Source organism: Harpegnathos saltator, unplaced genomic scaffold (assembly GCF_003227715.2).
Source record: "Harpegnathos saltator strain DR-91 unplaced genomic scaffold, Hsal_v8.6 scaffold234, whole genome shotgun sequence".
NCBI classification, from domain to species: domain Eukaryota; kingdom Metazoa; phylum Arthropoda; class Insecta; order Hymenoptera; family Formicidae; genus Harpegnathos; species Harpegnathos saltator.
The window spans coordinates 187,175-200,720 of NW_020230022.1; the positions used below are offsets into that span (position 1 = coordinate 187,175).

Sequence of the window (13,546 nt, forward strand, 5' to 3'; positions counted from 1 at the left end):
AGATCTCTTTTGAAAATATATAAAATCTGTTATTTTCCGGTGTTAGCAGTACCGATCCCTGCAGTGTTTTGATATTGGAGAGGCTGCACGCATATGCGTGATGAATCTCTATTCGAAAGAGAGAGAAAGAGAATTTGGAAAAGAAAGACAGAAAAGCTCTTTGTCGCTTTCTTTCGAATAAAGATCGTCACGCATGCGCGTGCAACCTTTCCAATATCAACTGGATGTCTATATATGTCGTGCCTTACTTACGTGTTTTATCGCATCATTTTTCAAAGGTAATTTTTCTTTTTCTTTCCTATTATATTATATTATATTTCTTATGTAATATTGTATTAAATAAGATTTAAGATTGTTTGATAGATATTTTTAATAGTTTTTTACATGTGTTAAATAATTGTCACAAAAAACCATGTCATAGACTTTGAGGTTGTATTTTTAGATAGTTGCACAAAAAATGTAAAAACAATTAATTCTCAATTCCAGCATTTTAAAACATACACATTCATTTCGGTTTATCATCAATTTAGCAAACGGATAAAACAGGATATTTGTTTTTCTAATGTAGTTAACCTCAAAATTGCGCATTTTTCTATTGTGATATTATGATATTTCTTTTCTATTTTAATGTGAATGCTTTATATTTTATGCATGTAAACTATTGTTATTTTTATTGTAATTCTTGTTTTTTTACGGTGATATACAAAAGATATGCAGAAGAAGAGAACTGTGTACAGAACAAAGTTGCTCAGTTAAGATTTGTTCCTGGAGTTCCTTTATCCACTTGCAGAACACAGAGCAAAGTAAGTATAAAAATCAATCAGATATTTGTATTCCCAGTAAACAATTTGTGCGCAAACTGACATCAGATTGGTGACAGGAAATTGATGCAGGACCTGTCGATAGATCCATAGACATCTATATCCTCAGGATGCTGTTGCCTTTCTCTTCACAGTTTGCTAACAATTCTACGCAAAATCTGCTTTTGCAGGTTTGGCTATTTGAGTTCTACCCTGCTTTCAAAAGTAATTTCAAAAGTCTGACTAGCATGAATAATTCCATATCTGTATCAAACATGCTATATGTATTTTACTCATAGCGAAAGAATGTAACAAAATAAAAGACAGAAATAACACCCAGAAAGCAAGGTGATGTCAAATGATGTTTTAAGGACATTTATTTTAACCAATAGAACATCACGGTGCTACCTGAATCATATGAATGTTTCATACAGATACGAAATATGTTTGATGCAGATATGAAATTATTTGCACTAGTCAGACTTTTAAAATTACATTACATCTGAGTGTTTACAATCATATTTTTGGGCTGATTGAAAAATGTATATAGAAATATTAGTATAATATTTTTAATCACTTCAGAAATATAATGATAAACATTTAAATATAATGATTTTAAAGTCTGATTAACGCTTTATATATATATATATATATATATACACTCAAACGCAAAAAACCCGGTACACTAAAAATTTGGGAAAAAATTACAAAATTTCAAATGATCATAACTTGGTAAATAATGAAGATACAAATATGCGCAGAAATGCAAAATGAAGCTTGAAACGTCCTCTTTAAGAATATCTGATTGGCAATTATGCTCGGCCATTTTTTTCAAAATGGCGGATGATAAAATGAGAGGATGCAAAATTGATAATCAAAGGTCCGTGTTTGCGATGGTGCATGGTATCGTATGTGTAATGGGACCAAATGCACATGAAAGTATAGAGTGTTATCTTTAAAATGCTACTTTACCGAGCTCGATGTGATCATTTTTCACTGAGTTGTTCCAAATTTTGCTAAAAATGCGGTTTTCTTGTTAAATTTACATAATTCAGTGAATAAGTATCGCATCAAGCTCTATAACGAAGTATTTTAAAGAAAACATTCTATACTTTTAGGTACTTTTCGTCCCATTGAGCTGCGACACTTACTTTGCTCCATGCGCCGTCGCACGCTCGAACCTTTTTTTAGCAACTTTTCATGTTCTCCTCTTTATCACCCACCATTTTGAAAAAATATCGTTGCGCACAATTTCGATAGATCTTTCGAAAAGTACGGTTTCAAAGTTTTCAAACCGTTTGAAATTTGCTGCTAGGATATTTAAGTGTCGAGATATTCAATTTCGAATTTGCAACAAATGTCGATTCAGCGAGGCTTAAGGGGCTAAGAGGCTCTGCGGTTCGTTTGGCTCTTTCATAATTTCAATAGCCGCGTTCATTATTCTCTATACAATAATTTACACAATTTTGCGAATTGGAAATTTAATTTTTATCAAAAGTTATCATTCTTTACCCTTCAGTTACGCATGATCACTGTGGTATACACTTTAGTTCGCGAAGCTGTCCCTAGCTCTCTACCTTCTCCGTACGATTGGCCATTATGGTACACAGCTTGAATATGCTGTTCAGGATCGCGCCTGAGTTCGCGGTGACCCGGCGCGCGGGATGCCGAGTCGCTGGACGCCACCTGAACGTCGAAATTCCCTGGCGCTCCTAGTCCACGGAGCCGCCGCAACGCGGCGATCTGGGTTGTCGCGCGCGCGAGCCCCTCGGCTCGCACACGAGTTCGAGCTGCCCAGGGCATATAAGAGTGCCCGCGGAGACGATCAGAGATTGCCTTCGTACAGCTTTTGGCCTTCGTACGGTCCACCGCCGATAGTGGCACTATCTCTTGTACGCTGGACTTCGCGAGTTTGTCAGTACGCCGGGCTTACGTTCTGGCTTGACTGAGATTCTGTCGGTGTGCCGGGCTTTAACGCCTGGCTTGACTGGATTTTTCTTAAATGTATATGCCAAGACAATAAACAACGACAAACAATTTTCCTTTTCCGAACGTGTTCACTCCGATAAGCGCTGCCTCGTGCGACTTTTCTTTTTCCGTGATCTTTTCCTTTCGAGGCGCGTTGCTTCGTGCAACTTCATCAATTTAAACCATAATTGATTGTTTCGCATCGAAATTATTGCGTCGATTATGGCGACGATAAATCCTGAAAAGGCTGCTCAAGTTATTGCTTTAATTGAAGATGGCAGAAGTCGAAGGTACGTTGCTCAGGCACTTGATTTGTCAGTGTCAACTGTGCAACGTGCTTATGCCAGGTACTTACAAACCAATTCTTTCCATAGAAGGCCTGGTTCGGGACGTCCTCGATGTACCAATCACAATGATGACCGATTTATTGTTTCAAATTCATTAAGAGACAGACATCGAACATCTGTTCAAATTAGAAACAATTTAAGGGATGTCCGCAACATTAATGTATCCGTTAACACCGCTCGGAGAAGATTAAAGGAATAAAATCTGCTTTCGCGCAGGCCAGCAGCTGTACCTTTGCTTAAATGTCACCATCGCATAGCTCGACTCAATTTTGCAGTTGAGCATAGAGACTGGACTTACGCAGACTGGAGCAAAGTACTCTTTAACGATGAATCTCGTTTTTGTGTCTATTCTCCAGATGGACGAGAACGAGTTTATCGTCGCGGTGTAAAACGATTTGCAGACTGTACGGTAAGTGAGAGGCATAGCTACAATGGAGGCTCTGTAATGATTTGGGCAGGAATTCCAGCTAATGCTCATACAGATCTGCACTTTTTGACAAGAATATGAACGCAGATATATACGTAGAAGACATACTCATTCCGTATGTTGTTCCGTACGCACCCTTTATCGGAGAGAACTTCTTGTTTATGCAAGACAATGCTCGACCACACACTGCGAGAACAGTGCTTGATTTCTTCGATGAAGTTGGCATAAATCGACTCGATTGGCCAGCAAATAGTCCAGATTTAAATCCAATCGAACACTTATAGGACAACCTCGGCAGGAAAGTACGAAATCACGTACCTGCTCCTCAGTCACTGCGAGAACTGCGAATAATTCTCGAAAACGAATGGAATACAATTACGCAGGATGAAATTAAAAGACTAATAAGGAGTATGTCTGATCGTATGAATGAGGTAATACGCGCATGAGGCAGTCATACCCACTATTAGTACACACACACCACACACACAGCAGAGAGGATTTGGAATCATTAATTACTGCAGGAGTGACGAACTGCGGGGTCCTTATCTCTGCTGTAACACCACACACACACACACACACACACACACACCACAAGGAGGGTGTGAAATCTTGAAATACTGTGGAGCTGACGAACCACGGGGTCCTTATCCTTGTGGTATACAAACACACACACACACACACACACACAACATACAATGGGACTTTTCCTACCAGTAAAACTCCATGCGGTTTATATTGGGAAGACTTACAACCATAATTTGAGCTAATGACAGCGGTATCTTAAAACGCAATTCATCTTTATTACGTAATATCGATTATGCAAAATGAAGAACCTAAATTGAATTTTACTTTCATTTCCCTGGCTTTCAAAATAATAAATGCAAATCATTGAATATATTGTGCAGGTTATGTAAATTATTATATAGAGAAACATGAACACAGCTATTGAAATTATGAAAGAGCCAAACGAACCGCAGAGCCTCTTAGCCCCTTAAGCCTCGCAGAATCGACATTTGTTGCAAATTCGAAATTGAATGTCTCGACACCTAAATATCCTAGCAGCAAATTTCAAAAACGGTTTGAAAGCTTTGAAACCGTACTTTTCGAAAGATCTATCGAAATTGTGCGCAACGATATTTTTTCAAAATGGCGGGTGATAAAAAGGAGAACATGAAAAGTTGCTAAAAAAAGGTTCGAGCGTGCGACGGCGCATGGAGCAAAGTAAGTGTCGCAGCTCAATGGGACGAAAAGTACCTAAAAGTATAGAACGTTTTCTTTAAAATACTTCGTTATAGAGCCTGATGCGATACTTATTCACTGAATTATGTAAATTTAACAAGAAAACCGCATTTTTAGCAAAATTTGGAACAACTCAGTGAAAAATGATCACATCGAGCTCGGTAAAGTAGCATTTTAAAGATAACACTCTATACTTTCATGTGCATTTGGTCCCATTACGCTGCGATACCTGATGCATACCATGCACCATCGCAAACACGGACCTTTGATTATCAATTTTGCATCCTCTCATTTTATCATCCGCCATTTTGAAAAAAATGTCCGAGCATAATTGCCAATCAGATATTCTTAAAGAGGACGTTTCAAGCTTCATTTTGCATTTCTGCGCATATTTGTATCTTCATTATTTACCAAGTTATGATCATTTGAAATTTTGTAATTTTTTCCCAAATTTTTAGTGTACCGGGTTTTTTGCGTTTGAGTGTATATATATATATATAGGACATTCTATATCTATATTTCACTATTAATGCATTGAAGACGTCTACATATATGTATATATACAGGGTGTTTGATAGCTGATCATGCAGACGAAAGTTGGAGATAGATTGGGTATAGTCGAGAAGAAAAGTCATGTACCACAATGTCAAATTGCCAATAGTTATCGAGTTATTAATTAAAACATATGAGCCAATGAGCGCGTAGAGAGCGGAGGGCGACCGCAGTAAGCACATAGACATTTGATACAGGCGGAGCCAGCGAGTGGCGGTAGGCGAGCGCGCGCGACGAGAGGCAACGTAAACAACAAGAGGCGAACGCGCGCGACGAGGAGCGAGCGAGCGCGAACGACGAGGAGCGAGCGAGCTACAAGGAAAAAGCTATAAAGAAAAAGCTCGCTCGCTCCTCGTCGCGCGCGATCGCCTCTTATCGCTTACGTTGCCCCTCGCCGCGCGCGCTTGTCTACCGCCACTCACTGACTCCGCCTGTATCAAATGTCTACGTGCTTACTGCGACCGCCCTCCGCTCTCTACGCGCTCATTGGCTCACATGTTTTAATTAATAACTCGGTAACTATTGCCAATTTGACATTATGGTAGATGACTTTTCTTCTCGGCTACACCCAATCTATCTCCAACTTTCATCTGCATGATCAGCTATCAAACACCCTGTATATATATATATTTATTTATTTATACTTACATGTTTATATTAAGGGTACTAAAAAATTACTTGCTTTTTTATAACTCTAATTACTTTAACTATTCGATTTATTTTTATTATTTCAACATAATATCGTGGATATTAACTTTGTTTACACATGTTTTATTATCTTGTATTTATTATCAGTTGTTATTAATAAATACCATAATTTATGCACTGATAACTGCACTAGCTCTCACATATTATTTTTCCTTTAGTTTCACTAAGTATAAAAATGAAATATAAATATTTCAAATCATAAATTACATATTAAATTGAACAGTACAATAAAGTATATTGAGGTTTTAACAGTTAAACTCGTTTTTATATTTATACTAAACACATAACATTCTAATTTTTCTTACTAATTAAGATACATATATTACTTTAGCAGTAATATATGTATCTTTATTAGTAAAAAGATATGTTTATTAATATCTTGTGTTCCGATTGAAAAGGATTTGTTATAATATATTTATTGTTATGAAACTTATAAACAATTTTTTTAAAATTGAATTTAAAAATTGAATTAGAAAGGTATGCCATATCGTAGTGTCTTGTGTAATATGGCGTTTAATGGTTAAATTGTTATCTATATATCTTTTTACATGCACGCACACATACTTTTGAAGAAAAATGACTATCATGAGTGCCATAATTTTGCATATATTCCTGTGTGTGTATGTGTGTGTGTGTGTGCGTACGTGCGTGCGTGCGTGCGTGCGTGCGTGCGTGCGTATGTGTGTGGATGCGTGAATGAAAGTGTGAATAAAGACTGAAAGGAATGAAACACAACAAATCTCAAGTACTTATCATTATGTAATATTGCTTCAGAATGGAGGTCAATTTTGAATATTTGAGTCGTTGTAACTAAAAAACGTTTGATTATTTAGTCCGATAACCATTAAGACTTTTTATCAGTTAATCAAAACTTACATCATATTAAAATTTAAGCCAATTTGATCCCATTTCCATAACATTTCGTGACTCGCAAAGATAGAATGGCAAACTATTTGTTGTCAACAATTTTCTTTCCATAATGACAGGTGTTTCTTTTTCGTTGTAACAAATATGTTCAGTAACAACAATCGTTTTATCTTTCAGATAACAATTAACAGATTTCAAATAACAGTTGTTTGGTTTCTTGTCTGTCAATGTAAATAACCATAATGTGTCCTTTAAATATCTTATTAATGTTATCATATTATGCTTTAATTCACAGATGCTGAAAAGTTTTCGCGGCAAAAAAATCAACGTCTTGAAGCTTATGAAAGATACGAGCGTAAAACAACTGTAGATAAATCTACAGTCAAACATGTAGATAAATCTACAGTTAATATAGAAGTCGCTAGCTTAGAATCGCTAGCTGGTATAAATGTACCTATAACACACTGTACTTTATCTGATGACTCTAATTCAGGCAATACTTTGAATGTGTTTTCTGCCGATGTTGCAAGACCTAATATTCATGTTACTCTGGAAGAGGAAGATAAAGAAAATATTGAAGAAAATACCAATAAAACTGCAAAACTTTCCAATTGGTTACGTTCTTGGACACTAAAATATAACATTAGTCACACTGCTTTGTCAGAATTATTAAGTAAATTGCGTACATATGGTCACACCGATATGCCAAAAAGTGCAAGAACGCTTTTAAATACACCAAGAAATAGTATTATAAAGGTATCGGCAGAGAAGCGAAACTTTTTTCATTACGGTTTGAAAGAGGCAATAACTGAACAACTGATACGCACCAAGTTCATCGTGATAAATGAAGTTATTATGATAGACTTAAATATTGATGGATTGCCAATATCCAAGAGCAGTAAAAGTCAAATTTGGCCAATATTGGGCAAAATTCACGGTGATAAGATATTTAAACCATTTGTAATTAGTGCTTATCATGGGTACTCAAAACCACCTTCTGTAGATGCTTTTTTAACACCTTTTTGTCAAGAATATGATTTTCTCAGAAATGAAGGACTCATTTTAAATGGAAAAAGATACACTGTACAAATTAGAAGTATAATTTGCGATAGTCCTGCAAGAGCATTCGTAACTTGCACGAAATCACACAATGGATATTTTGGATGCGGAAAATGTATGCAAGAAGGCATCTATTTAAATCATCACATGTTATTTTTGGAATCTACAACGCCTCTTCGAACTGATGACAATTGTAAGACTAGAGTACAAGAAGATCATCATACTGGTATATCTCCTTTTGAGTCAGTACAGCTGCCAATGGTTTCATGTTTTCCTTTGGATTATATGCACTTAGTATGTCTAGGAGTCATGAAGAAACTATTGCTATTGTGGCTAAGTGGATATCAGACATCCAGATTAAGTGGACACAAATTAACAGAGTTGTCGGAAATATTAATTGCAATGAGGAAATGGATACCGAACGAGTTTGCTCGAAAACCACGTTCTTTAGATGAATTGACTCATTGGAAAGCAACAGAACTGCGAGTATTTTTATTATATCTGGGACCAGTCGTGCTGCTAAATATTTTGCCAGAAGATAATTTACTACACTTCAATGCATTACATTGTTCAATGCGGATATTATGTCATCCAGTGGATTGCTTTCGTAACAATCGATATAGCAGAGATCTACTAATTCAATTTGTAGAAATATTTAAACACTTGTATGGCAATGATACTATAATTTATAATGTACACAATTTAATTCACATAAATGAAGACGTACTGATGTTTGGACCATTGGATGATTTTTCTGCTTTTCCTTTCGAAAACTACATGCAATCAATAAAAAAAATGCTTAGAAAAGCAGATAAACCACTACAACAGTTATATAAAAGAATTTCAGAAAATTATAATGAAGTTATACAAAATGATTGTAACAAATATAGTATACCTATATTGAAAAAGAAATGTTTAAAAGTTCTACCAATGAATTGTACCAATGCTTATCGTATGATTCAATTCAGCGACTTTATATTGACAGACAAGAAACCAAATAACTGTTGTTATCTGAAAGATAAAACAATTGTTGCTATTGAACATATTTGTTACAACGAAAAAGAAACAGCTGTCATTATCGGAAGAAAATTGTTGACAAAAAATAATTTCCCATTCTATCCTTGCGAGTCACGAAATATGGACATATATGTAGTTCAAAATTTATCAGACTTGATGATGTGGCCAATTACAGAAATCATGAATAAAGCCGTTCAACTTCCATTTAAAAACAGAACTTCATGGTGTTGCATGCCGTTATTACATTCGTCGTTAAAATAAAAATACTGCTCAGCTGTTAATATTATGTTACATATAAATGCTAATTTTATATTAAATAAATTGATAACTCAATAACATTCCCTTATATGTTATAAAAAGTAAGTAGAAAGTAGGCATCTTATCCTAAGTTACCTTATATATGTGTGTAAGTATATATATATAATGTTTCAGAATGACATTTTACGTACTGCTGTATGATACATACTGCATAACAGTACCAACAACATGGGCAGATTTTGAACAATGTACATTTCAAATGCCGAAGAAAAGCAAACAGCTTACTCAAGCCTGTATGAAAAAATGGTCACCATGTGCTGATTGGGATGAATTCACATATCACAAAAGTTTTGGTCCTTATAGTTCGTTTCATATTTTTATATCTTACATAAAAATCTGAAAAAAAATTAATATTTAAAAACATATTACAGGAACGTACCAAAATGCACGGTTGGTAGAAAAAGCAATAAGCGACATGTCTGCGTCAGACGACAATATTATATTACAGACACGAACAGAAAATGCTTTGAAAAAGAGGCTTATTAAAAAACGAAAGTTTTATGGCGACACATCGAGTAGCGAAGGTATTTATAGGACACATGTGTATAATAAATGCGATATATAAAAATGATAATACAAAAGTTAACAATTATGGATATTTCTAGATGAACCAAAAAAGAGCAAAATTACAATGCCCTCAAATTACATTCCATCAATAGAAAGCGGATATGTATCCAATTCATTAAGTGAACCGATTAATAAATTGCCGACAATCACCAATCATCAATCAGGTTTATCATTAATCTTTGTACATAATACAACACATAGTGTCCGGTAACTCACTAAACAGTCGCCGTATATAAGTAGATAAGGTCAAAATGAATCAAAAATCCTCTTATTATTTTACGAACAACCATGTAATATTTTGAGTTATTAATCAAAGAAGATTCGTTAACGATAACGATAACGATTCGTTAATGATAACGCGCAATACAGTAAATAAAGTATGATAATAACGTCTGTTACTATGTGCTTATATATTAGACAAAGCTGAAAAAGAAAATCCTAATTTTGCAAATAATCATGTAGATTTTTAGTTATTAATAAAAAAAAATTGGTACATGACTGTGCATAATAATGCATCAATCTTCTTTAATTAATAACTAAAAATGTACATGATTATTTGTAAAATGATAGAAGACTTTGTTTACTTATTTTGATCTAATACAAGCACACAGTGGCAGATATTGTTACTACAGTTCATCTACTCTATGCCGCGTGATCAATAATATGAACTTTTTTATAAATAACCTAAAATTTTACTTTTTATTTTTATTTTATTTTATTTTTACTACTAATTCCCAAAATGGTAGAGGAATTTTTTTGAGTTTGACCTAATCTACCTTTACGTGGCGTCTGCTTAACAAAATACCAGACACCCTGTATGAATGCAAAGTGTTTATTATGTTAAGAAATTTATAAAATCTTATAAAATATTTGCAGAACATTTCCAAGTAAACACCTTGAAATGATATCAATTATATTTTAATTATATGACTGTGTATTGGGTGAGTGCAAAAGTTCGTGCGGAGTTTGTGAGTAAAAGTCACACAGTGATTAGGCAAACAAAAATCTTTATTCAATCAATGATATATTCTCCATCGTTTTCTATAATCTTTTCCCAACGTTCTGGCAGCATACGGATGCCTCGATCATAAAGACTGCGCGGTTTAGATTCGAAGAACGAAGAGACGCCGTTTTTTAAGGCCTCCAAAGAGTCAAAGTTTTTTCCATTTAAATAATTTTGCAATGACCGGAACAAGTGATAGTCAGATGGTGCGATATCAGGAGAATACGGTGGATGCGTTAAGACATCCCATTTCAGGCTCTTCAGTTTGCGCAGCATCTTTTTCGAAACGTGTGGTCTGGCGTTGTCGTGATGAAAGACGACTCCCTTGCGATTTGACAAAATCGGACGTTTCTCTTTTATTTCTCGATTCAGATTGGTTAATTGGCGACAGTACTTGTCCGAATCAATCGTTTCGTAAGCTCGAAATAGATTATGCCCTTGCAATCCCACCAAACAGAGAGCATCACCTTCATCGGGTGCAAACTGGCCTTTGGCATTGCGTCACCATGCTCACCTGATTGTTTCCATGTCCGTTTGCGCTGAACATTGTTGTAGAGGACCCATTTCTTATCGCCCGTCACTAGTCGATCCAAAAACGACTCGTTATTGAGCCGCCCGAGTAAAGAAACGGCTGCAGAAATTCGCTTGATTTTGATTGAATATATATATGTATTTATGTGTTTGTGTAGCATGCGAGTCCACTACATTAAATAATAAGCCTTCAAATACTTTCGACCAAATCTTCGACAGTTGCTTAGATGTATCAATACAAGATAAACTATCGGATTCATCGGATTTTTATGACAAAGATTCTTATCATAAAGAGCAATATTGCAATACAGGTATTATACTAATTGCTATTTTATATTGATCAGGGAAGTTGTATATAAAAATTAATGTTAAATATAAAGACCTTACATATTTTTTTCATATCTTTCAGAAATGCAAAATACAATGACACACGATAATCATGAGCAAAAAAAAAAACTTCAAAAGGTATGTTTTAATATGTTATTACGTTATAAATTTAATAATGAATGAGAATGTCCATAAATAACTTTATATCGTTCATACTGGTTTACAGAAGTGCCGCAAGCAGTTAAAAATGTGAATAAAAAAAAAGAGGAAGCAAGTTTTTCAGCAATATTATAAGGTATTCTTGAACTTTATTTTTCTTTCATTAATTTCATATTCATAATACAATGATTGACTAATGACAATATAAACAATATATTTGCAAAATTGCACAGAAGATTTAACAGCTCGGTTAACAATATTTTTAGATACGAGAAATTACCCTTCTACAAGCACTTCAATTCGTGAAATACACGACATGCGTGGACTAAATTCACCTGGAAATAATATAAACAATAAAGAAAATTTAGAAAAGCAATCGATAGATTCAGAGCACACATCTTGTTGTGGTAAATTTTATTTTATTTATATCACTAGTAAATATAATGCAGAACAAAAAATTATTATGAATTATTATAATAGTTTAATTCAATAATGTTAATCACTTGATTCTTTTATCTCTGTTGTTTAGAAAAATGTCGGCGAGGATATTATTCAAAATTTATGACACTTGAACGTAAATTCAACCGGATTATTCATTTTCTGGAAAATTCAAAAGAAGTACAACATAATGTACAACGACAAATTGATTTATCTTTATTACCGAATTTTCTTCTCAGTACGGTGTAAGAAGTAGAAAATTCAATAACCTTTTGAAGGATGATAACGTTCGGCGACAATTTGTACGTATATTAGTTGCGTATATTATTTGCTAATTATTAACACAAATATGCATTTTAATTGCTGTACATGAAATGAAACCTTTTGAATATATATCATATGATTTGAAATATATTTATTACAGATTGAGAAAATATCACAAATAGGCGGAGAAACTGTAGCCAAAAATGTAAGACATATAATGTCGCAAACTATTGGCTACGAAGTTGCGTAGCTATATACGTGGACAGGAAAAAAAAGTTATCTTTAAAAAAATCGAAACTTTCGGAGTCAATAATTGGTATTAAATGTTACTCAATATTTGCAGACAGCACTAATGTCCAAAAACGGAACATAAGACGTCTTTAATATGTCTAAAAGACGTTTTAAAGACGTCTTATGTTCCACTTTCGGACATTGTGCTGTCTGCAATTTTTTGCCTTTATTGTTCTTTGTCGTAGAAATATATTAATGGCTCCTGCCCACAGGACGCGGCAACACTTACCACGCGGCGGAAATTCGTGCGATAGCCAAACAATATGCTACTTTCCGTAATAACTTTCTAGCTCTTACGGAAAAGCGGCACGTTCATTGGTTATCGCACGAACTTCCGCTGCGCGATAAGCGTTGCCACGTCCTGTGGGTAGGAGCTACTAGAACAGGATGTTTACTACCTGGAAAAATGTAGGAAGCTGATTTTCTAAAATTTTCTTTTGAAAATTCAGTCTACCCTGGTTGCACCAGAGAGTGCTAGGACTGTTGCTCTTAAGTGACAGAGTCCGCTCGAGTGGTATTTTTTAAAAATATGTCAATGAATGCTCGAACTGTTTCCTCTTTTGTAAATAAAAAATGAAATACCTGAAAAATCTGTAAATTTTTATGAGGTTTGTTTTATAAAATTTTAATAAGCATCTTATAAAATTTTCTTTCTCACTCAAGA

At 34.6% G+C, this 13,546-nt stretch overlaps 1 protein-coding gene across 4 annotated transcripts; it reads left to right on the forward strand.

Annotated features, from left to right (window-relative positions):
- The first annotated feature begins 61 nt into the window (after positions 1-61).
- LOC109503943 (uncharacterized) lies at positions 62-12,296 on the forward strand. 4 transcript variants are annotated; one of them, XM_025298686.1, is made up of 8 exons: positions 710-803; positions 9,417-9,604; positions 9,674-9,826; positions 9,908-10,033; positions 11,562-11,714; positions 11,813-11,868; positions 11,957-12,025; positions 12,156-12,296. In XM_025298686.1, the coding sequence occupies exons 2-7, from the start codon at positions 9,418-9,420 to the stop codon at positions 11,981-11,983; spliced, it is 702 nt and encodes a 233-aa protein (XP_025154471.1). In that variant the 5' UTR covers positions 710-803; position 9,417; the 3' UTR covers positions 11,984-12,025; positions 12,156-12,296. The 4 variants fall into 4 exon arrangements, with proteins under 4 accessions (XP_025154470.1, XP_025154471.1, XP_025154473.1 ...); XM_025298688.1 differs by having other exon boundaries at positions 9,417-9,595; XM_025298687.1 differs by lacking the exon at positions 710-803 and adding an exon at positions 9,260-9,343.
- The last annotated feature ends 1,250 nt before the right edge of the window (positions 12,297-13,546 follow it).

What these genes read in the sequence shown, in the direction of transcription:
- LOC109503943 (XM_025298685.1), top strand. Translation starts at nt 225, where the DNA reads ATGTCTATATATGTCGTGCCTTACTTACGTGTTTTATCGCATCATTTT. An exon ending in TATCGCATCATTTTTCAAAG is followed by an intron (nt 279 to 709) that starts GTAATTTTTCTT and finishes GATATACAAAAG; the next exon opens with ATATGCAGAAGAAGAGAACT. An exon ending in CTTGCAGAACACAGAGCAAA is followed by an intron (nt 804 to 7,203) that starts GTAAGTATAAAA and finishes TTTAATTCACAG; the next exon opens with ATGCTGAAAAGTTTTCGCGG.